We start from the raw sequence: 23,137 nt of genomic DNA, 5'->3' as shown, positions 1-23,137 counted from the left end.
TTGTTTAAAACTCAAATCTGCGGTTTATTTATAAAGACAGCAACTATTTAAAAATCTGTTTTGCTGATTTCGGAGACGATCAGCTCCACGCGATCAGTGGGAGCTCAGTGCTTATGTATCCGCCTAGAGCAGTCTCAACTCGGCTAGTCCTTCTGATATTTTTTCCGCTGGCTCTGATATCTCTTTAGTGGTTAAACATAAAATATAATTCATTTAGGGTAAATCTAACAGGTAATCTTTGTTTTTTTTTTCAATTTATCTATATGTTAAAATGAAAATAAAAAGAGGAAATTGATATAATATTTCGTTTCATTGTAATGTAGGCTGTATATATACACATTTCCCTGAACGAAGTACATTTCTGCGGCTATTATTATGTTTAAATGAAAACGAAAGGAGGCAGTGGTATTTGATATCATATTTCGTCTTACTGTAAATATACAGTGAGGAAAACTGCAGTAGCCAAGGCGAGCTTGACTGATGTTATCAAGTACGCTGCTGTTTGCAGAATTACTGGACTTGCGTCGTTTCGTCCGCGGGAGATCACACTCCCGAGTCGAAGTCCGAACTACCGAGGATGCAAGTCCGAAATTTGCGTACTTTGTATTGAGAAACACGCGCAGGTGTACTTCACCAGACTATTTGCCTAATCTTTACCGTACTTTAGACCACGGTGAAACGCAGAAAGCAACAGGTCTGTAGGGGAAAATAGTTCCTGGGGAAAAAAGTTCCCGGGGAAAAAAGTTCCTGATACAATTGTTCCAGGTAATTTTGGTGGAAACGCGGCATTTGTTTTGTAAGAGCAGATATCAAAACAAGTACATTTACTCTTATTTAGCACCAAAATGATTCTTTTTGATCACTCCGTGTATTTCTACCCTTACCAAAAAGTAGTATACTTCAAGTTTATTTTATTAAGTATACTTAAGTAAAGTTCAAGTATATTTAGACTTTTGTAAGTATAAGTCAAGTATACTTAAATGTCATTTTTTAAGTATATTTCTGAGAAGTAAATAAAGCCCATTTCTGAGAAGTACATAAAAAGTAAACTAAAAGCATACTTTCCTATTTTTAGGTTAAAAGAAGTATACTAATAGCACACTTGAATAAACTTCTTTTTCGTAAGGGTAACCATTATGCACCTCACGTTCCTTCAGCCTTTTGCTTACATAATTAATCAAGACCAACTCTGTTTAAAAATAACTATGTGAAAAATAGTAGCGAACGGAAGGAGCAGTTTTCAGCGTCCATCAAATTACGCAGCACTCTCCTACAAGTAACACTTGGCATGCATTCATCACAGATGTCCTGTAGCAAATCTAATAGTGTGTTTGCAGTTTCTCTGGTAGCAGTTATTTAGACGTATTCACAGAGACTCCCCCCGAGAGGTCCGACCTTATACCTAGAAAATATCCTCCGAGCAATGCATTAGTCAATAGAATGAATTATTAAGGCTTGTAAAAGGTGTTTTTCTCCATTAAATGTTCGGTGAAAGTACATTTGTCAAATTTGACATTTAGCAGATATTTAGAGTGTAATTTGTTTTACTCTTCCGGTTAAATAAACAGTGTCAGCAGGTCTTTTGTGTGGAGACCACAGACATGAATCACTAAAATGTTTTGCATATAATATTAAACTGCATATGCCGTTTAAAAAAGATTTTCCAAAACACCCAAATGACTCATTCATGAGAAAAGAGACGTATAGCATGTCTTAAAGCTGCACTGATATGGTCTGTTTGTTTGTTACAAAACCACAAATCTTGCACCTGTTCATGTAGTTAAACTGAGCAATGAAAAAGAGATTAGAGTGTTTTCCTTTCTGTTGTTTTGTTATTTGCACATTAGACAGATTCACTGATGGCTGTCGTCTAAAATACAGTACAGTGTCAAAAGACAAGAGTAGATATTGTTTTTGAGTGTAGCATGTTTTGTCTGTATTTGTGTGTGTTTGCGCAGATGAGCAGTGCAGATGATATACACTGTGTTCACGCTGAAGTAATATCTTGCACAAATCAATATAAAGGTACATTCTGGTGGAAATTAGTAGGTCTGTTATGTTAGAATTGTCGGTTCTCTTGTCCAGAGGTCAAGATATCAGGTGATGTTGTGTATTATCAGAGCAGTCGATCCAGACCATTTTGAACTATGGGTTATTTTATGTGTCACAATTATGTATAGCACCAGTCAAACCTGTTGGTACTGTAACTCTTTAAGAAGCAACACAAAAGGTAATGTGGAAAATGTAAACATGAAAGGAGTAGTTCACCCAAAAAATGCAAATTCTCTCATCATTTACTCACCCTCATGTCAATCCAAACCTATATAACTTTCTTTCTTCTGCAGAACACATACAAAGATATTTTGAGGATTGTTTTTGTCCATACATTGGGGTCCAAAACAACACCATATATGTTCGGAAGGAAATGAGGGTGAGTCAAGGATTACAGAATGTTCATTCTTGGGTGAACTATCCTTTTAATGTAAAAGTATCTGGAATGGACTGTGTAGAAGGAGGCAAAAATCAGCAGATGTTTGTTTTTTGCCAGTCGTATTCCCCCCATGCCTGTTTCCGGGAAGCCTTTTGGTTAATGTTCCAATAATCACAAATTAACAATCTTTAGTATAAATATTTCATCAACCTCTGATTGTCCTAATCAGCAGTGTAAAGGTGTAATCAAAGTAATTATATCCTTATCTCATACACAAACTGTTCTCGTTCGTACCATGTTTCAATTGGTTCAGATGTAGATTCAGATTGATTCTAGAGCAATCATTGCAATGTATGCGTCAACATGCCCTTCCCCCCCCAAAAAAAATGCTAGCTTTTGTCCTGCTGTGTATATTGTACACATTTCGCAATCATCAAACTGTGCGAAATGCATGTGGTTGCCAGAGCCTTACTGATCCAGTCAAACAGCTGGGTTCATTGTGGAGTCATTCCAAAGGCAGAAGGCCTCTAGTTGGGGAAAGTTTCGTTGACTAGAGTTTACTTGAGAGGTTGAGATACATGGACCAAAGGTTTGCTATAGAAAAGTCCATTAGAAATGATAAAACACTTTATGTACAGTGGTGATCTTATGTTGTCATTGACTGTTGTTTAAATGTCACAGGTATTGGGCACCTCGAGATAATGGCCATCGTGTTTAGATGCAACATTTCAAAACCAGTAGGTTTCATAAATATTAGTCAATGGAGCTTTTTATGTACTTAAGTGTCTAATATCGATGGAATCCCCATATATGTAAGAGCTACATAATTTGTGTTGGAAGAGGGCATGAAAATTAACTATACAAAGACACGAGATGCATAACGAAAATTATGAAAAATCATTTACTTCCCAAAATGACTGTGTATGCATGTATTGTATGTATGCATGTATTTGGTTAGTGTGTGTATTTTTCCCTGACATTTGGAGAGCTGTAGTTGCTGGAGTGGACACTTTGTTTTAATGCATACTTGATACCATCTTCAGACATTTTTGTTTTACTTTTTTCTGGTGTGCTTTATGCCAGTAGGAAAAATTATGAATTGTAAAATAAATGTATATATTTTTCTTTACTTTTTTTTTTTTTTTTTTAAGAAACAAGAATTTGATTTTTTTTTTTTTTAAGATTAAGGTCATGTTATTATAAAAAGCAATAAAGAACAAAAAAAGTAAAAGTAAAATAAAAGTAAAATAATTATATAGTCAGTAGGCCAGTAATAACGTATGGAATGTTATTTGCATCCTCCCAAGTCAGTTCTTACCACATCTTTTGTTGTTACTTACTATATTTAGTAGCCTACATGAAAACCACAGTGTAATTTTGCAGGAGACAACATCTCTCCCGGCATAATCCATTTCTTTATAGGTGGCTAAAACTGAATTTTAATTATAAATCTTAATTATAATGCAATGTGTAGTCATAGGTATAGAGAGTTTATAAGAAATTTGCGGAATATATTAATAAAGCAATTAAAACGCCAAATAACTATGTTGACAATTCAGGACACTTAATTAAGTGTGTATATTCGTCTACTAAACTGCTGATCATAACTTTAGAATCAAGACTATACAGATGAAAATCTGCATACTGTTTTTTTTGTTGTGATGTATTTTCTTGGATCAGACCATAAATCACTTAGTCGACATTCTTATTATCTTCTTTATTTAACTTCAAAGTGGCCCACAAATCAACACAAAGTCAACACCGTTTTCAGTAAAACTACAGACTTCAGGCACGCAGCTACGTATTCTGAGGGCCATAAATCAAATATGCACTTTTGGGCTCAAATCATTTTGACAACAATCATGTCACATTAGATTTCATAAGCTAAGACTGCAAGTCATTGCTGAACATATTAGTTGTTTTCATTAAAGGGGACTCATTTTGCTGTACCCCATTTTCTGGAAATGCAGCCTCAGAGGTCAAACAACAAACAGATAGTTTTACTGTTTTACCACTCTGTGATATTTAAAAGCTCATTTTACTCATTTTAATTTTCAGGTCAACTTCTGATTATTTACTCAGTAGATGTATAAACAACAGGTCAAAAACAACACATTTGAAGATTTAATTTAATGACATGCATATTCTTTTTCAAACTAAACATTTACATTACAACTGGGGTTTGCTATATAGAATACAAATAACAGCATAGATCTTGTTTGGTTTTCTGTTGTGTGTAGTTTTAACTGTACATTACATTTAACTTTGCCATGGACAAAAAAAAAAAAAATGTTGTTTCCCCTCTGGTACAAGTCTTTTTCAGACTCTGCCAGGGTCCAAAGTTAAACTTTTTAAATTAAATTCAGTGCAATTCTGTAAGGTGATCTTGAGCTTGGAAAAGGCACTATATCAGTATTCTTTTTCTTACTCTTAAACCGAAAATGCAAGTAGAATGGCTTTGATGGCTTACTTCAACAGTTACTTCAACAAAATACATGTACAAATGTACATAATAATTTTTTTCCCCCTATATGTGAAATATTCTTCACAGTTAAGCCAACAAAATAAAAATATTAAGAACAAAAGCAACAATTAATCTTCATATATTTGTGCAGTCATATTTCGCTGCAAGACTATATGACGACCTGCTAATTATTGTCATCAGGATTTTTGTAAAATAAAAATAAGGTGAAACAGTTCCATGTCAGGTTACAAATATTAATGATGTAAAATTTCTCAACGCATTGACAAGTGTAACAAAAAAGTTCATTTTGGATCCTGGCCATAGCAATGATATATAACCATCTCTTGTTTTCAAGTCCAGTGTTTAGCTAGGTTTATCAAAACAAATCAGCTAAAATGACCAAGCTAAATATAAATCTGACATCTTAGACATCAGCTTTACCATGCTGAATGGTATAACAAGCTCTTCACTGTTGAGAACTTAGATTTACAAGAGGCTACATAATTTGTGACCCCAGTTCACATAATGAGCCCAAAACATTCATGTCTTGTGTTTGTATAAGCCAACAATAAGAAGAGAAGGCAGCTTCTTCAAGTTGTTCACTGCTGTATCTGTATAAACTCTGCTGTGTAGTTTTTACAGTAAAACCATCATCATGCATAATATGTGTGAGGGCAAGTTTTAATTAATTTTTTTTAAGTCGGTGCTAATTAGGAGTGACTTGTCAGTGATCTGATTTGGCGACTTATATTAGGAAATGATACTTGACAATGCAGAGTAATTGGTGTTTAAGATAATGTTCTGTTCTTTATGTTTGGTAATTTTGTTGGCATTTATTTCTTTAGTGTTTAAGATAATGTTAATGAAGCACTCTGAATATGTGCGATTGTTATCACGTGTTATCAAGTGCTCATCAGCTTCGTTGAAACAAAAGAATTAGACAAGAATTAGACTGCCATGGATTGTGTCATATCAAAGCTTTTAAAATGTTAGCATTTACGATCAGAGTCCCACAAGTTCATAAAATTTGAGACAGTTCAAAGTGCTAAATATATTTTAATGTGACCATTTGTTGTATGTATTACCAGCAGTAAATTTTTATAAGCTGCATACACGATGCAAAACGTAATGTGAATTTTCATTGGTTCATCTAATGCAATTAGTACATACCTAATTGGTAAATAATAATGAGACTACCTAAATGAAATGTAACCTACAAGGCTCACTGTTGTCTGCTTAGTATATAAGATAGTTCTTAAAATAAAAAAAGAAAATTTCACAAGTCAACCTCAATACAAAGTAGTTAATTAGTATAACTTTACTGACAAATTTAACAGTTAGTCAAATCCATTCATGAGCCAAAATATGTGAGATTACAAAACATAATAGGGATGTGAAATGGTATTACAGTAACATGGTAGTCTACTGCATTTTATTATTTAGGGTCATCTAAGAGTAACACTAAGTGAGATCTTTAGGTAAAATAGCAGTGTAACATTTTCAAAATGGCACTAAGATGATCACCACATTTGAAATTATGGTTAAGATACTACAGTACGTATGCAATGTGCTCTCTGTCTTTTTTTATTAACACATTAGTTCTAAAGCATGAAGGTTTAGTTCCTGTGCTTGTGTATAACACTGTGATGCTCATAAAAAGTTTACTTTTACGGACATGCTTGCATTGGAACGGGAGTGAAGCCATTGGTGTAATGTAAACGGGACGTTTGATTCTAAACCCGGTGATAGTGACGGACCCATTTCTAAAGAACAAAACACATCAGTAATGAAACTGTGATGCTCACAATGGCTTAAAGCTAGACAATGTTATGGTTGTGTGGCCTAAAACCCCTGTTACGTAATTCCTAGTCTGTGTTTACTTGTGTGACTCTGAATTGTGTTCATGTAGCCCCATTTCCTCCTTTCTTATTTCTCACTGCTTTGCTCTCAGCAGCTCCATTGCTTAATTCAATGAACTGCCGCAAATGGGTTACATAACCTATCTGCAGAGTATTCTTACTTACTTGATTACTTCTGTGCTTTGTTCAAAGAGTGTGAATAGCCCTGAAAACAGGCCCAAAGCGAAAGTCTCTCATGCAGATCAAATCTTTTCAAACGGGCGAAAGAAAAAAGAGTGAGCGAACCGAAAGATTGATGTCACATACTGATAAGAGTCTGTTTGTGCAGTTGTACACTTGTTGGGTGTCTTGAAATTTTTGAGTTCACTGTGAAGTGGATATGTCAGACTTAAAAACATGATGTTTTAGATTCCATTCTGATGCAATGACTTTGTTTTATTGTGTCACAGAATGCACAACGGTAGATGTGAGCATAGCATTAAATGAATATGTCTTCCATTAATATGGTGTTCAGTTTTAGACGCACCAGAACACCATTCCATTTGAGTTTCGTCACAGTTCAAGGTAGCAAGTAATGTGAACTGAATCGATCAGCCAAAAATAGAAACCATAGTAAAGCGATCATTTAAAGGAATGTCTTTAAGTCTGAATTTATAAGATGTATGCATTTGAATGCTCTGAATATTTTCATTGTAAACTATTTTTTACTGCCTGCTTTGTTGAAGCTATAAATATTATGCTGATGTACATTTTTATATGGAAACATGGAAATATGGATTTTTTTCATTAAAGCCTTTGTCTATGAAACTTCATGGCATTATGACTGGGAGCCCTCTGTGTATAATGCTTACCGGGTGGGTGGATCGGCCGTCTTTCTCTCTTGCACAAAATTAGCATCTTTCTTCTCTGGTGACATAGAATGATGAATGAGAATCCTAGTATTTACCATTAGTGTGAATCAAACTAATTTCGTTAGTGTCATCCATAATGTAACAGTTTTTGTCTTTATAGATTCCATGAATTATTAAGACACATATTCTAATAAGATTTATAATAATAGAGAGTGACACCACCAAGTGCGTTTTCATGCTTGTCAGCTACAGTATTTTACCCAAGGAGGTCTATGAGACCATTTCTCCATGGAGGAAATTTTCCCATTCTTCTCATTTGTTCACCTAGTAAAGGATCCCTGGAAAAATATGATTTGAAAACATTTTTGAGACTAATTACTCTAAGTTTTCTAAGTATGACTGACTCAACTTCTTGAGCATATTAGAATGATTTCTGAAGGATCATGTGACCCTGAAGCCTGGAGTAATGGCTGCTGAAAATTCAGCTTTGCCATCACAGAAATAAATTAAATGTTAAAAATGTTAAAATTGAAAACGGTTATTTGAAACTGTAATAATATTTCACATTATTCTCATTATTATGATCTTCTCTCTCCATCCCTGAGGGACTTATGGACATGTCTCCAAGCATTTCTGCTATGCTCGTTCAAGCCTTGCTTAACCATATTTAATGTTTACTATGTGTGTATTTTTGTATTTTTTTCTATCTTTTTTTCTATGTTTGTTTATGTCTTTCTTTATATTTTTCTATCTATTAAGAAAACAAAAATATATTGTTGTTAGTTCAAACTGTACTTTGATCAAATGATTGTTTATTTAAAATCCCTCAAAAAAGTATAAACAGATTATATTTCCAGCTGGTGTTCATGTGTATTTTCTGAATAAAAGATGAGTAAGAGATAAGAAGAAATCTATGTCCAGTTTAAAGGAAACTCCTAACTGATTAATCTGAGTGACTCATTTACCCAGGGACTACTCTGGTTGATTCAAAATAAAACTGACAGGTTGAAAAGCATCGGACACCTTCTCTGATTCAAAACAGCTGAAAAAGATTACGTAACATACGCGTCATTAATTACTCACCCTCAAGTCGTTCCAAACCCCTACGACCTTTGTTTATCTGAGCACAAATTATGATATTTTTAATGCATTCTCCCATAGACAGATTCATAGACAGATTCATACGTATGTATACTTAAGTTACATCTGAATATGCCCACTTACCTATTATATAGTATGAGGAAAGAGTATGTGAAGAAAGTAGTATGTCCGAAATCTCAGTAATCATAAAAGAGTAGGCGAGAAATCCTTGGATGTCCTACTGCTTCAGCCCAGATTCTGAAGTGCTCATCCGATGGATACTTTTCTATCCCAGGAGGCCAGGCGAGAGGATATCGAACATGGCAGAGAACAGCGACGAGGGTCATGTCTGGATGTTACAGGAACAGATGAGACACACGTGTTTATCTGGTGCAGAATGACTGATGAAGGAATGCTGCTATCAAAGGCTTTCAGTGAGTAAACTACAGAAAAAAAAAATCTTAAGTTGTAGTTTATTTTATCTGAACATTTAAAAAGGTGTATGTACTGTATACAGCATGTATTGGGGGGCTTTTTGGCACAGTGGTTAACCAGAAAAATTTAAAATGGCACTTCATGCCCCAAAATTTATGATTTTTTTTTTTATTTACTTCTTTTATTTAATAACTGATTGATGTGATTTTCCATATGACATTGTGAGGGTTCTTAACCCTAACCCAAAGTTTTTTTTTTTTTTTTTTTTGAACTGTATATCTCAGTTACTGGAGAATTTTTGTGTTTTCTTCAAATTCATAACTGGCTTGGTGTCAGAAATTTCTGCACTCTTTATTTTATTTAGTTTCTAAAATACTTTAATATATAATATTTCCTCCCTATTGGGTTGCTAACGCTTGACATTTACATTGGTCAATTTTTTTTAATCAGCCTAAGAAGTACTTGACTGGAAATATTGGCAATCAAGACCTTTTTTTTTTTTTTTTTTACTATCTTCATACATGCAATTTTGTCCAACACAAACACAGCTCAAGTGTTTAAACAGACTTTATTCACTTTTTTTTATCGTTATTGTAGATGATACACTGACATTACATTTTATGACATGGATACAAACAAATTAACTCATAAATCCAGCCAACTACTTTGTCATCCGTTAAAAGTGAATTTTCAAGTTATAACAATTATAGTTCCAACTATTTGATGAGCACAATAAGCAAATTTCTATTAATTTAACATGTAAGAATAAATAGATGACATAATTTGCAGGTTTTTAGTAAAATGCAAAATCAACTCAGTAACAGAGAAACATTCATACCTGTGGAAATGAAATATTAAAACCCTGTTTACATATTGCTAAACACTTCTGCAGTAAAATTGTACTCTGATGAGGTTAAAAAAGGTTAATGAGAACTATAATTTCTTATATAATCCAATTGCTTGAAGTAATCAAGGTGCAGTGTGATCTTTTACAGTAACTTCAATAAAAATATTAAGGGTTGTGCTAAGACATCTGCGACAAAATGCTGATATCCTCAAGGCCTGAATTAATGCATCATATTAAATGACTAATGCAATGGCATTTTGAAACTGAATGCATCAGAACAATAATTTGTTACTGTATGTTGTGAAATGCTTTATTGCAGTAGCAGAGCCCTAAAAAAAAGTATAGAAGATATATTGTGCGCCTCCCTCTTGTGAAAAATGCAGATCTTTGGTATCCTTCGATCTGACAGCTTTATTTGTCTCCCAGATCACCACTTTTGTTATCCCATTTTACATAAATTCACATGGCAATACATTTTCTGGTTGCTTCTAAGTGCTTTCTGTGACCATATGTGAAAACCATTTTCTTAGGTTTGATAAGCAAAATAAAATATTATTTATTGTAGCATAGTTTATTCTATCATTTAATGGTGATTTCAGGAATTCCTAATTCTTTAAAAGCTTCTTTTTTTTTTTTTTTTTTTGTAAGGTTTATCAGTCTTATCCATTGACAAGCCTGTCAGGTCTGATTGAAAAGGTTAGTATATCTACCTACATGAAACAATGTCATGATTGGTTTACATTTGGTTTCATTACTTTTCACTTCAGGTACTAATCACTCATACTCATACATACTATACTGTACGGTACATTACATAATTCATCAAGCTGATTAAAGCATAAGATACATGAAAAGGCTTTCAATTCAAACATCACTTAAAGACAACATAAGAGGTGGCTTTTAAAGCTTTCACTGGAAATTGAATGGTCTTTTAGCGTATTGTCTGGTTGTTATTTTGGCTCCTGCATGCTGTAAACTGCATTACGACAAGCACAACAGAAGGCAGGCATTGAGGCATCCAGTGCATTCTTTACTTCCTGCAACTGGGGCATTGATCTGCAGGGGAAGTCACCCTCTCTGTCCCAATGGCATGAAAGCATCAGAAAAAAAGACGTGGGCATTATATTGAACAGCTGAAAAACGGGATAAACTGCTGAGGGAAATCCAACAACATAAGGATCATCTACCAACAGACTGAAAGGATTTGAAGTACCTCTGGTAATACAGTTGTCAGAGGCTCAGTACTGAACCCAACAAGATCAAACCTTGCATTTGCAAGCTGAACTTTATTCTAGCATTTGTCGATAAGAGCACACCACAAAGACACTCATTTACACTAAAGCTAGACCTTTGTAAACCATTGTCTGAGCTACATACAGTATGATGCATTTAAAAAAGAAATCTTTCATTCAAAAATCTTTCATTTACTCAATTGTGGTTCAAAGCTTTTCAAATTGTGGTTCACTTTTTCAAAAGGATTTTTCTGCTGAAAAAAAAAAAAAAATCAGAATAGTTTCAAAAAGTAAAAGTCCACTTTCATTATAAAATTAACCTGGACATTCTACTAAATATTTTGCCTTCCAAGAAAATATATTTCTAAACAATTCGCTTTTGTTTATTGCGTTTTTATCACCGTACATTGTAAAATATTTTTTTCAAAGATGTGAAAAAAAAAAATATTATTTCAGTCTTTCTATTTCAAAATTTCAAGTTAACTCAATGTTACTTCTTGTTTCTACAATTTTTGTACAATTTTTGTAGTGATAATATGTCTATTGTATAACCAAACCTCCAGTTACAACAATCTTATTGGTTGCCATTCAGGTAAAACAGTGATCTGCATCAAAATAAGTTTAACCTATTTAATATTTAATACTAGCTATTATTGTGCTAGCATTTTTTTTGAGTATTTACGAGTTTCTGTCTTATAATAAAACACCATTATACAGTGAATGTTCATTTTAGGCCCTCTAAGAGCTAATATTCTACATAAGCTAGTCTCGATTTTTTTTTTTTTTTTTTTTAAGAAACATCTAACATTTTGTAAATGCAGCTTGCTACAGTATTACCTGTTAGAACTTCCATTAGTTGTCCAACTTCCACAGAACATTTGACCTAGGACCTGTAAACAACTTATCTTTACCAACTGTTCACTTTCTTCTTTTAACCTTAGAGGCTTTCTGCAGGTTGATAACAAGCAAAGAGGCTACTATATAAAAAGAATGTTAAATTAGTTAAATGTTTAAAAATAAAATGAAGAAAATATAAAAATTCTTAAGACCATGGGCTGAATATTTGGGGGACACCTTTCTATTTAAAATTTCTGATGTAAGTATACAATCATTGCACATGCCCTGAAACTATCATGCTACGTCTGTTATAATAATGTAAACAAAATTCAGTAGTCTCAATCAGTGGATCAGTGCCCATTTAATTTGATAAATAATAATAATAACATTATGCACTCATGTTGTGTATACTGCATACAGCTATATCTCTATATTGTTGTTTATCTGTGACCATGCTGTTGTATAGATGTGTGTGTGTGTGTGTGACCGGTTTCAATAAGATAGAATAAACTGAACACAGACTTGTTGAAAAGCTATGTCACTTTAGACTTCAAGCAGATGATTTAACGATTGTGGTTCTGAGAATGCTGGAATAAAATATAAACAATAAAAAATAAAAAATATAAAAATACATCATATTTACCATTTAATTATTTTATACACACACAGATCAACTTAAGAAATGTGTTTGCAGAGTATACAATAGGATACAATTAGACTGTTGATGTCTAAATTGCACAATAACAAATTGGCCAGTGTCCTATCACAGGCCCATTGTGAGTTCCTGTCATTTCCTCATATCTCAATTGGAACTTCCTTGGCTGGTCTCTGTTTTAGGGAGGCAGAGATGGAGTAGAACCTGGGAAAAACAAGAGAGCTGCATTCAGTAGTCTTCAGTCAATCAGTTAAAACCAAATTTGTAAAACAACTACTATTATATCGAAATATCAGCAATGTGTTGCTTGTACCCAAGTATTTCATGTTCTAAGTTAAAGTATTTTAAAGGAATAGTTCACCCAAGAAAAAGAAAAAATACCCTCAGGTAAGATGGTTGGTGGGTGAGGAAGTGATGTAATGATACATTTCTCTAAATCTGTTCAAATGAAGAAACAAATCTACAACTTGGATGGCCTGAGGGTGAGTACATTTTCAGCAAATTTGGGTTAAATATTCCTTTGTACATATATAAAAATGTCATCAGAAGCCAGTTCATCCCTCATTTCTCTAGAATCTGAACGTTGCACATACCTTGATGTCTTGTAGTGTTTCTTTTTACTCCAAGCTTGAAAGCAGGATGATTTTGCACAGTTCTTCTTACAGTCGATGACTTGGTATATGATTGGATTGTACATAGCAGAGGACTTGGCCAGCAAAGTTGGCACAACAGAGACTGGGATAGGCACTGAATCAGGCTCTCCAAAAGCAGACACCACTGATACCACAGCATAAGGGATCCAAGCTATTAAAAACCCTGCACAGATCAGCATCGCCACCTGGAGGAAGCAAATGGAACCATATTAAAAATGACATGGCATTTCCAAATAGCATTTCTGATTATTAAAACATGCAAACCTTAGTCAACTTCATCTCCAGGATGTGGTTGTTCTTGTTCCGTGTGTCAAAATGAGAGACTTCTTTGGCTGAGGATTTCACCTTGAAGATGATCATGACATAGGAGAAGAAGATAATGCAGGTGGGGAAGATGAGGCAGAAGAAGAGCATGCACATAACAAAGCTCTGGCCAGACACTGAGGCCTGGGCCAGCCACCAGTCCAGCGTGCAGGAGGTGCCAAACGGCTCAGGTGCGTAGTTGCCCCAGCCCACCACTGGCATGGTGGCCCAGAAGGCAGCGTAGATCCATGTAAAAACCACAGCGAGAAAGGCATGATGCCGTTTGAACCATGCACCTGATGGCAGAGTAAATTGATGTTAGTAAAGCTAGCTAGACAGCTAGAACGATAGCTAGAAATACAGAATGACAGATCTAAATATTGGTAGAAATACAGAATGACAGACTAATAGAATAGATATAACAACAGACAAACTGACAGATACAACAGTAAAGAATGACAAGCAGGCAGACAGAATCATTGAAAGAACGACATAGAAAGAACAACAAACAGATATTAATATCAAACAATAGATAGATTGACAGATTACAGAACGATAGAGACTGACAGACAGACAGATAGAATAGATATCACAGACACAGAAAGACACAACAATAGATATAATGACAGACAAATAGAAACACAGAAAGACATATAGAACAAAAGATAGAATAACAGACAAATAAAACGCCTGACAGACACATCCGGTGACAGATAGATGGATAGAACAACTGATAGAACGACAGACAGATAGAAATATAGAATGACAGTTAGAAGGACAGAATCACAGACAGACAGATAGGCTCATTTTAATTACCATATTTTAAATGACAGATCTTCAAGTAGCGGTCTAAGCTGACAATCGTCATAGTAATGAGACTTCCGCATCCGAAGAAAAAGCCGGCCCAGCCGTAGTAGCGGCAGCCCTGCCAGCCGAACAGCCAGCGATGGGAAAAACTAGACACTATGAAGAATGGTTTTCCAGTGACTGACAAAACATACAAAAAGAACTTGATGTTAAACAAGCCACAAAATTTTCAAAGCAGATATCACTGACAAAAGAATACTTTTGTTTTACAGCAAGCTCTCAGCTGAGAGGGCAATTTCACAGAGAGAAACTGGAAATAACCAAAACTACCTGAGCAGTATCCATGTTTTGGAGCAAAGACCATAGATAAACTATACAGAGTGATACTAGCAAAGAGTCAGCAAAAGGAGAAAAATGAAAGCCTCGTAATTGAAACTCGTAATTAGAGAATGGTGATGGCAGATGTTCGAATGTCTAGAATAATCTAAATAAAATAAGATCTCATTCATGTCCTCAACAATAACATTCAAGAGCACAGCAAAGTGCAAACTATAGTTCATGATGTTTCTTAAAATTTTGTAAAATGTTAGAAAAAATCTCTTAAGCACTCCAAATGGCTCTAATATCTTTGATTACTGCCTGTCTAAAATACCTAAATTTACATTTGATATATGCTGCAGATTCTCATTAATACATATAGATTACATAAATGTGGACAAAAAACGAGGAAGAGTAGCCAGAGGTGCAAAGCACACAATGACCCCAAGTCTGCGTAAATGTTACACACTAGAGTAGTCTGCCATGTGCATGACTCCTGGGAAACAAAAGCCTCATTATTTTTAAATACAGCGATGCCATCCTGATAATAGGTGACCAGTTTAAAAGGCAGTCTTCTTCAGTGGCATTTTGGAAGTAACTATTGATTTGATTCCAAGTGCTTAAAATAACTCATATCTGATTTTATATATCTATAATTAAATTTTCTCATCCCTCACACTCAAGCTATAGCTGACAAGCACAACTTTACGATGTAATTTACTTTCTCCTATCCCAAATAATATACAAATGTAGTTATAAGTAAACCCTTTGCAAATTGATTCTCTCAAAAAACATTATTACTCAGTTTGTTTTGATCAAACCAATGCTGTGATTTTGGGGCAGGACTGTCGACTCACCAGTTGCAGGTGGAGAGAAACTTATTTGAAAACAGTCATTATTTTTGACAGTTGCTCAGAAAATGACACTCCCCACCTTTAATTAACTGGAATGAACTTTATGAGCTACACGGAAGGTAGTTTGTTCTGCAAATCTTAGAAAGTGAGTGTTTAAGGATGATGGCGACTAAACAGATTATGCAGATTAATACAATTTACTGTCATTTACTGTCACCTAAATTAAATATTCATTAAATATGAACTAATGAGTTAAAGCATATACTAAGCAAGAACTAACATTAACTGCTACACCATGAGTCATATGAATACGTGTGTAACAAACATATACTAACATGTAGTCAAAGTGGTCATTAATTACACATGAATTCATATGACTTGTGCTATAATAAAAGTTAGTTCTTGATTAGTACATGCCTTAATAATCATTACTTCATGATATATTTAATTTAGGCATTAGTAAATGATTATTCATGTACTGTTATTGCAAAGTGTTACCAAAAACGGATCTATTTGAATGAAAATTGAGCTTGTAATATCATCAGTGGTCACTGCTCCCCTGAAGAAGTGATACTAAACATCCACTAGGTGGGGCTAGAGTACAAGAATGAATACAAATTTCTTGATCTTTGTTATGAAGAAGGAACAAAGGTCAGGACATTGGAACCAGTAGTTTCTTTTTACTGGGGTACAAGCCCCAATGAAATACCTCTGTGCCCCATTAAAAAAATGTACTGATAGATTTGTCTTCCTGTGGCTCAGTGGTAGAGCATCGCATTAGCAGTGCAAACGGTTGTGGGTTCGATTCCCAGGGAACACACATACTGGTAAAGAAAAAATTTATAGCCTGAATGCACTGTAAGTCGCTTTGGATAAAAGTGTCTGCTAAATGCATAAATGTAATGTATAAATGTATAATGTCTATAATGGAGATTATATTATACCAATTTAAGAATAATAATTTTCCCTGACAATATTTCAGCAATCATGTTGTGTGTTTTCTATTAGCTGTTTAGTGTCAGAACTAACAATGTCAAATTTGAGAATGAAACACACTTTAATCAATAATCATAAGCACTTTACGATTTTCATTAAAACTAACATAGTTTTTACTTTTTCTTGTTATATGGTCACATCTAACTCTTGGAAACTTTACATCATGCCGCCATCATCTTTCTAAATGTATGTTAAATATAGATCTATATTACTATTAATATACATAAAATATATATTACTGTTATGATTCTTATTGTATAAAATTAAAAGCTATCATGAAATATGAATTGTTGCTTTAAAAATAAATGATGATCTAAATAAAGAGTAATTAAAAATTATATACTGTTAGTGTTTATTGTGAGCAAAATCAATGACTTTTACACAAATTGTAATGTATGCACTTTATATCCACGGTTGTTGTGAAACATGCTTTAAGAGCAAGTCCTTATTCACATAAAGTGCTTATAGTATACATAATAAATATCTACAGTTGACTTCATAGCAAAAAAGTGCAAAATCACATTAAGAGGGATGTGTTCATGACATGTAATGTTGTATTTTACTGACTAAACACTCAAATAAGAAAAAGATGACCAGAGTAAGGAAAAGAGAGTCAATCAAGGCATTCATTTGATCTTTTGTTCACTAATGTAAGCATGTGGCTTAAAATTCTGTGTATGATTTATGGAGGTGCATCATTTCAATAACAGCAAATAAATCAGTAAGAAGGACATGACAGTGAAAAGTATCATAAAAGAGGCAGCACTGAATAACCTTGGCTGATTTACTGCCATGCTGTCAAGTCAGTGAAAAGTAATGAATAAAAGCTATATTTAATATATATTTACTACACACCGAAAGCCTTATATGTATCTTCAACACACACACACACACACACACACACACACACACACACACACACACACACACACACACACACACAGAAGACAGAAAATCCTATAAACAACAAAGAGATCCTTTAAGTTAACCAATACATCATTTCGCTTCTATTTCACTTTATAAATAAGAATTCATTGTTGAAAAGCACATCTGACAGATAATAACAATATTTCAGCAGCATGACATCAAGTCAGTCAAACTCACAGTCTCACCTGATATGCCAAAGTCGAACACAGCTAGATTTAGCGTCATAAACTCTGGTGGCTTTAACTTGCTCTTCCGTTTGATGGTCATATATATGACATAACCATTTCCAGTGGCTGACAAGATACCTGTGAAAACATAAGAAAAACTGTAATACCGCATGTTTTCTCAAAAAGATGTAATTACGCACACAATACATAATATCTGGTGGTGGGGGGGTTGGGAAACAAAAAATTATTACCTTTTTAAATAGTGAACACAACTAGACATTGATGCTGTTTTTAAAATGCCTGAAAAAAAGAATTGGACCTTAAATAGGCTTTTTAATTCTTTCCATTATATTGAGTCATTTGTATCAGTTTGAGTCACAGGTATTTGCGAGCTGTCTATTTGTTGAAATACAATGACTGCATATTAAGACTTCTGTTGTACCAGTTATTTTTAGAGAAGTAATAAGAGTCGAAGGTTACTGGTTATCCCGTTTCCCAGTGAAAGGGCAAAAAAAGGTCACTATAACAAAAGAGCAAAGTGATAGTTAGTCTTTTCTGGTTACAGCCAAATACATTCAAATAAAACAATGTTTCCATTCATGTTATTCCTCTTTTCTCTCTTTTTGATTTTGATGACCACTATGTGCCTGCTAAAATATTTTTGTCTTAAAAGAGCTTTCAAAATGTCAGAAAATTCAATCAAATAAAACATCTGTTACTCAAAATCTTATGTTCAATCCATAATGTCCAAGGCCCCTTTTTGAAAATCAGATTTCCAATGCCGAGGTCATTGTGAGTGCCACATACAGTAATTTCACATCTTGTCCTTTTGTGTCAGCTGACTGATGCAACAGATGGTTTATTTCATGTGACTATTCAATGAATTCTTTCACTTTCCTGTAGTCTGCTGTTCTCATATGATCATGAATCAATGTGCATGGATCACGCACATTAACATCACTAACAGATACATGTTATGCTCTTAACAAGTCCATCCATAAGTGAAAATACTGCTGTTCTCATATGATCATGAATCAATGTGCATGGATCACGCACATCGAGATTACTAACAGATACATTTTATGCTCTTAAACAGTCTATCCATAAATGAAAGTACTATCATGTTGTCCAAAAGTTACCTACCAAATGACCTAAACTGAACCCTGTTCATCACTGGCATTTGTTGATCTGTATGTGTTACTTAGAGTAAATGTCTACTGCAACACCTTCTGACTGATCCCGTGATTCAAACAGAGGAGAACAGACTGTGAAATATAACAAGGAAGAACTATTGATTCAGACTTTTCACTGAATCACACACATCTTTCAGGTCAAAAGAGAATTTCCATTACATGGAAATCTTGGCAAAGGAAACTATCTGAACAATTAAAAAAAAAAGCAATGCAACGTCCTTCAAATAATAGTTTTAATACCATGGTTGCTGATGGACGACTGGACTAAATGATGTTTTCAAATAAAACTTTTCAAAAATGTATTGCATAAATGACAGACATTGCATTGGGAAAACATCTGAATTATTTTTTAAAAACTATGCATATTTGAGAGTTTATGTTAGTTATGATTTATTTATGACTTGGTTTGTGATAAATACACTAAAATCTATCTGAAATACATTTATTTCATGCTAAGTATACTATGAATACATTTACATATTTATGTACTAATGTATTTATGTACTTTTAGTATATTAAACTGGTATACTTAAAGTCTCCTGAATAGAAACAACTAATTTTGTACTTAATGCACTTTAATTGTGCAGAAGTAGTGCTGAAGTCCAACTAAACAGATATTGAAGTATATTTGATTGTACTCAAGTGGAACTATTGCAAGTATACTTCAGGTACACTTGAAATATCTTGCATTTGAAGACCGATATTATTCAAAGATCATACAATCTTAGTCAATAGTGACATTAAAACACATTTTAGGCTTAATATTAAGAACAGTGCATTGTGCACAAGTTGTACTCCAAATAAAGTTTAAGTATAATTTATATATCAGTAAGCCTTGAGCGATATGTCAGTAAATATGTTGAGTGAATGTTACAAGTCAAGTTTTGGTTCTTTTCTTAAGAATTCAGAAAGTGTTTAGCTTTAACCTTCTGCACCTTTTAGCCTCTCTTTAACATTTCATTTAAATTGATAACTTTTTTAAATTCAGAAGGAAAATAGGCATTTATAACACCTAGTGTTAGAAAAAGCTCTATAATGTGCTTATATATTTTATATGTACTGTACACAGGCTACTATTGTTAGTCAATACAAACATTTTCAAATGAAATCCATCAATTCATAAATAAAGCATAAAGAATCTTGCAGAATTGTTCTCGTTTGGCAGAACACATGGCAATGGTGCACACATATTTATTAAAAACAAACCCATTAAAGCCATATTCAGTTAAGTTCCAGTTCCAGGGTGGGCTTTATTCATAATGAACCATCAGGGTTTGGACCCACTGTTTTAAAGATTATGTCAATATGTCTGCTCCCAAGACTGTTCATTAGCATGTAGGCCCTACCAACCAATATGACGTTAAGTGGTTCTTATCCAAGGCTGTTATATGTTCAGGCAAGATTACGTAACACAATAAATCTGATTGCAAAACCTCATTCTATGACATCACTGAGTGTCAGTAAGATATCTGATGCTTTTATCATGTCATTGCTGGTAACTAAAATATAATGAAAATTTCAGTACAGTAAATTCACTACAAAATTCACTACAAATACTTGTCTGAAGACATTTTACAAGACAAACTTCTTAAAATCAACAAGAAATAAGTACAATCACACCCACTAAAACTCCAGACATTCTGCTGTAACCTAAATTAAATATCTGAATTCAAGTTATTATCATTTCTGATGACAATTCACATGCTGCTTATAAAGAACTTTCACATCAACATGTACCTTGTACACTTACCGATAATAAGGATGTAGAACGCCGCCACTATGTCTGCCTCCTTGGACAGCTTAGTTGCGAAGGGATGTGATCTAAGAAGGTAATGTGGGACATAGCCCGAAGAGATGGTCTCATTCTCCATTAGTGCCTTACTGAGGAGTGTGATTACTTTCCTGCAGAATAAAAGGGAAAAATTCTAAATAAAAAACAAAAACAGAATCATCTTTGAACTCAGTTCGGTAAATGTATTTACTTATTTATTTAGACTATTAAACTGTCTATAGACTGCTTAAGGGCAGTCCTTGAGATTTGTTGAATTTAAGTATTTATTTAACATTTTTAGAATTATATTAATTTGGGGAATAAACCAATTTAGTTAGTTTTAGTCCGAAGACAAAAGAACATGTAGAAAAACTGCTACATCAGGATTTTTATACAACACTGTTTTTGTAGAGATGGCAGTGTCTTCTTCTTCCCGTCAGGCATTTTAGGAGAATAGCAGAACAGATGCTAGTGCAATAAACAATAATTGCTTCCCATTACAGTAAAGTTACATTTGATTTTGTAGTTATGTCAAATTTTTGTTTTGTGAGTCTGGTATTTGCCTCCACTATAGACCACTTTTTCCAAAAACGTGAGGTCATGTCAAAAGAATGCTATTATTTTGCAGTGGCAAAACAAACCTGTACACAATATTGCATTTCCTTTCACCAATGTTAGTCACTTTAAAGCTTCTAGTGGATTTATGGAGAAAAAAAACAGCAGGCTTAACTTAATGAGCATTCACTACACTCTCTGGTGACACACAGCTTTTGCAATCATCTCCCTGGAGATCAGAAGTGATGCTGCATCCATGTTTTAGCCCCTGCCCCTGCAAACTCGTGTTAGGAAATGTGTGAGGTTACTAAACAGTGAATCCTCTCCCTCAAATAAGTTTTCTAAATGAAATCTCATAAAATAGACTTAAGTTCTAAGAGATGATCACTTGATGCATGCAATAATCTGTCACGACAAGCCAGTTTTTGAGTTAAAAAAAAAAGATTCTAATGTGCAATGATGTTACGAAGATCTTAGAAGTGAAATGTGGATTTGTGTATTGATATGTGAAGAATTGATGACTCTTTTGTTTGAGGAATCAGAGTTGGTTGCTATAAAAGTGCACATCTGTCTGATTTAATGGCTGTATGTTCATTCACTTAATTTTTTTATTATATTATGTTAAAATAAACGTACAGAATCACAAGTTTATCACATTAAAAACACATAAGTCGATTTCTGTATTGTATTAAACATGATAAATTCCTGAACCATTATTGATATCATATCTGCGGAACTTTGTGCAACATCAGCAGATGATGCCAAATCCTGCACTTACTTCTGGTATGTGTTGACTTGAAACAACTTATTTTCATATGGCAATGTTATTCTCCGCCAATGATTGTGCAATAACAAACACAGGCTAGCCCTGAAAACTGTCTGTAGCTGTAATGATGTACTGAGCATCTGAGTATCTGATTAAACTGAGTATCATTCATTTGAAAATCTAAAGAAAAAAAAAAAAAAAAAAAAAAAAATATTGAAGCAAGACATTGCAGGACAGTATAATTTGAATAAAATAAATCATACAATCATTAAAGTTTCAACAACAATGCTATAAAGGCTTCATTTGAAACCTTTGTAAATTTTAAGCATAAGACTGAGTTCTCACAAATGTATGATCGTAAACAAACCAAAGCACAAAAACAGACGCAACATGTGCAAGCAACACTACAATAACCGCACGGAAAGCGCTCACAATGCCACTAATGTTTCCCGAAAAACAAACGCTTACCTTGCTATAACTCTTCAACCATCCCGATGGATGTGAGCACTTTTCTCTACTCTGGAAATGATCCTAAAATTGAATTAATAACTTCTCCATAATCCACGTTTTTAAATGACACACACTTCTGTTATTCTGTTGGTACGCTTCAGCTGAGCGGCTCTCTTTCTGATGATGATGATGATGATGATGGTGATGATAGTCGTTGTTCAGCACGGTTCCTCAGAGCTAAACTAGGAAGAGCAATGAGCGGTAAAGAAAGTGGAGCTCAGGTTATTACGATAAAGAGTGGCTGGTCAAAGTAAGCGGCGACTTAGAAATAAACTCAGCTCTGTACGGTTTCCTCCACTACTGGCAGTTCGCGTTGCACTGACAGTTCTATTTGTAAAGCCCCGCCCCTCATGTGATGGAGCTGTCAATCATGCAATCATGTGTTTACATAAGTATATAAATCCATGCGGATGCACAGCAATGTATAATACTTTTCAGTGTCCGTATTTATCATATAATTATTATAATAATTACATTATAATGAATTGCAATAACAATGTTTAAGTAATAACCGCAAAACCATCAAATAGCCTAATTATTTTGATGTTGAGATTATTTTATATAGATATATAAATCTATACTGAAATTGGTGAAATTTTAGTTTCGTTCCATTTTTGGTGAAACGA

The 23,137-nt window shown here is 34.0% G+C and overlaps 1 protein-coding gene across 1 annotated transcript; it reads right to left on the bottom strand.

Annotated features, from left to right (window-relative positions):
* Positions 1–12,378: 12,378 nt before the first annotated feature.
* LOC109096986 (opsin-5-like) lies at positions 12,379–22,849 on the bottom strand. Its single transcript, XM_042778016.1, has 7 exons — positions 22,470–22,849; positions 20,660–20,811; positions 17,735–17,854; positions 14,464–14,634; positions 13,609–13,943; positions 13,285–13,529; positions 12,379–12,895 (listed from the first exon to the last, which is right to left on the bottom strand). The coding sequence occupies exons 2-7, from the start codon at positions 20,778–20,780 to the stop codon at positions 12,832–12,834; spliced, it is 1,056 nt and encodes a 351-aa protein (XP_042633950.1). The 5' UTR covers positions 20,781–20,811; positions 22,470–22,849; the 3' UTR covers positions 12,379–12,831.
* Between the last annotated feature and the right edge of the window lie 288 nt (positions 22,850–23,137).

The sequence above is a fragment of the Cyprinus carpio genome, chromosome A20, assembly GCF_018340385.1.
Source record: "Cyprinus carpio isolate SPL01 chromosome A20, ASM1834038v1, whole genome shotgun sequence".
Classification (NCBI taxonomy): Eukaryota; Metazoa; Chordata; class Actinopteri; order Cypriniformes; family Cyprinidae; genus Cyprinus; species Cyprinus carpio.
This window is presented reverse-complemented; position numbering and strand designations above follow the sequence as displayed.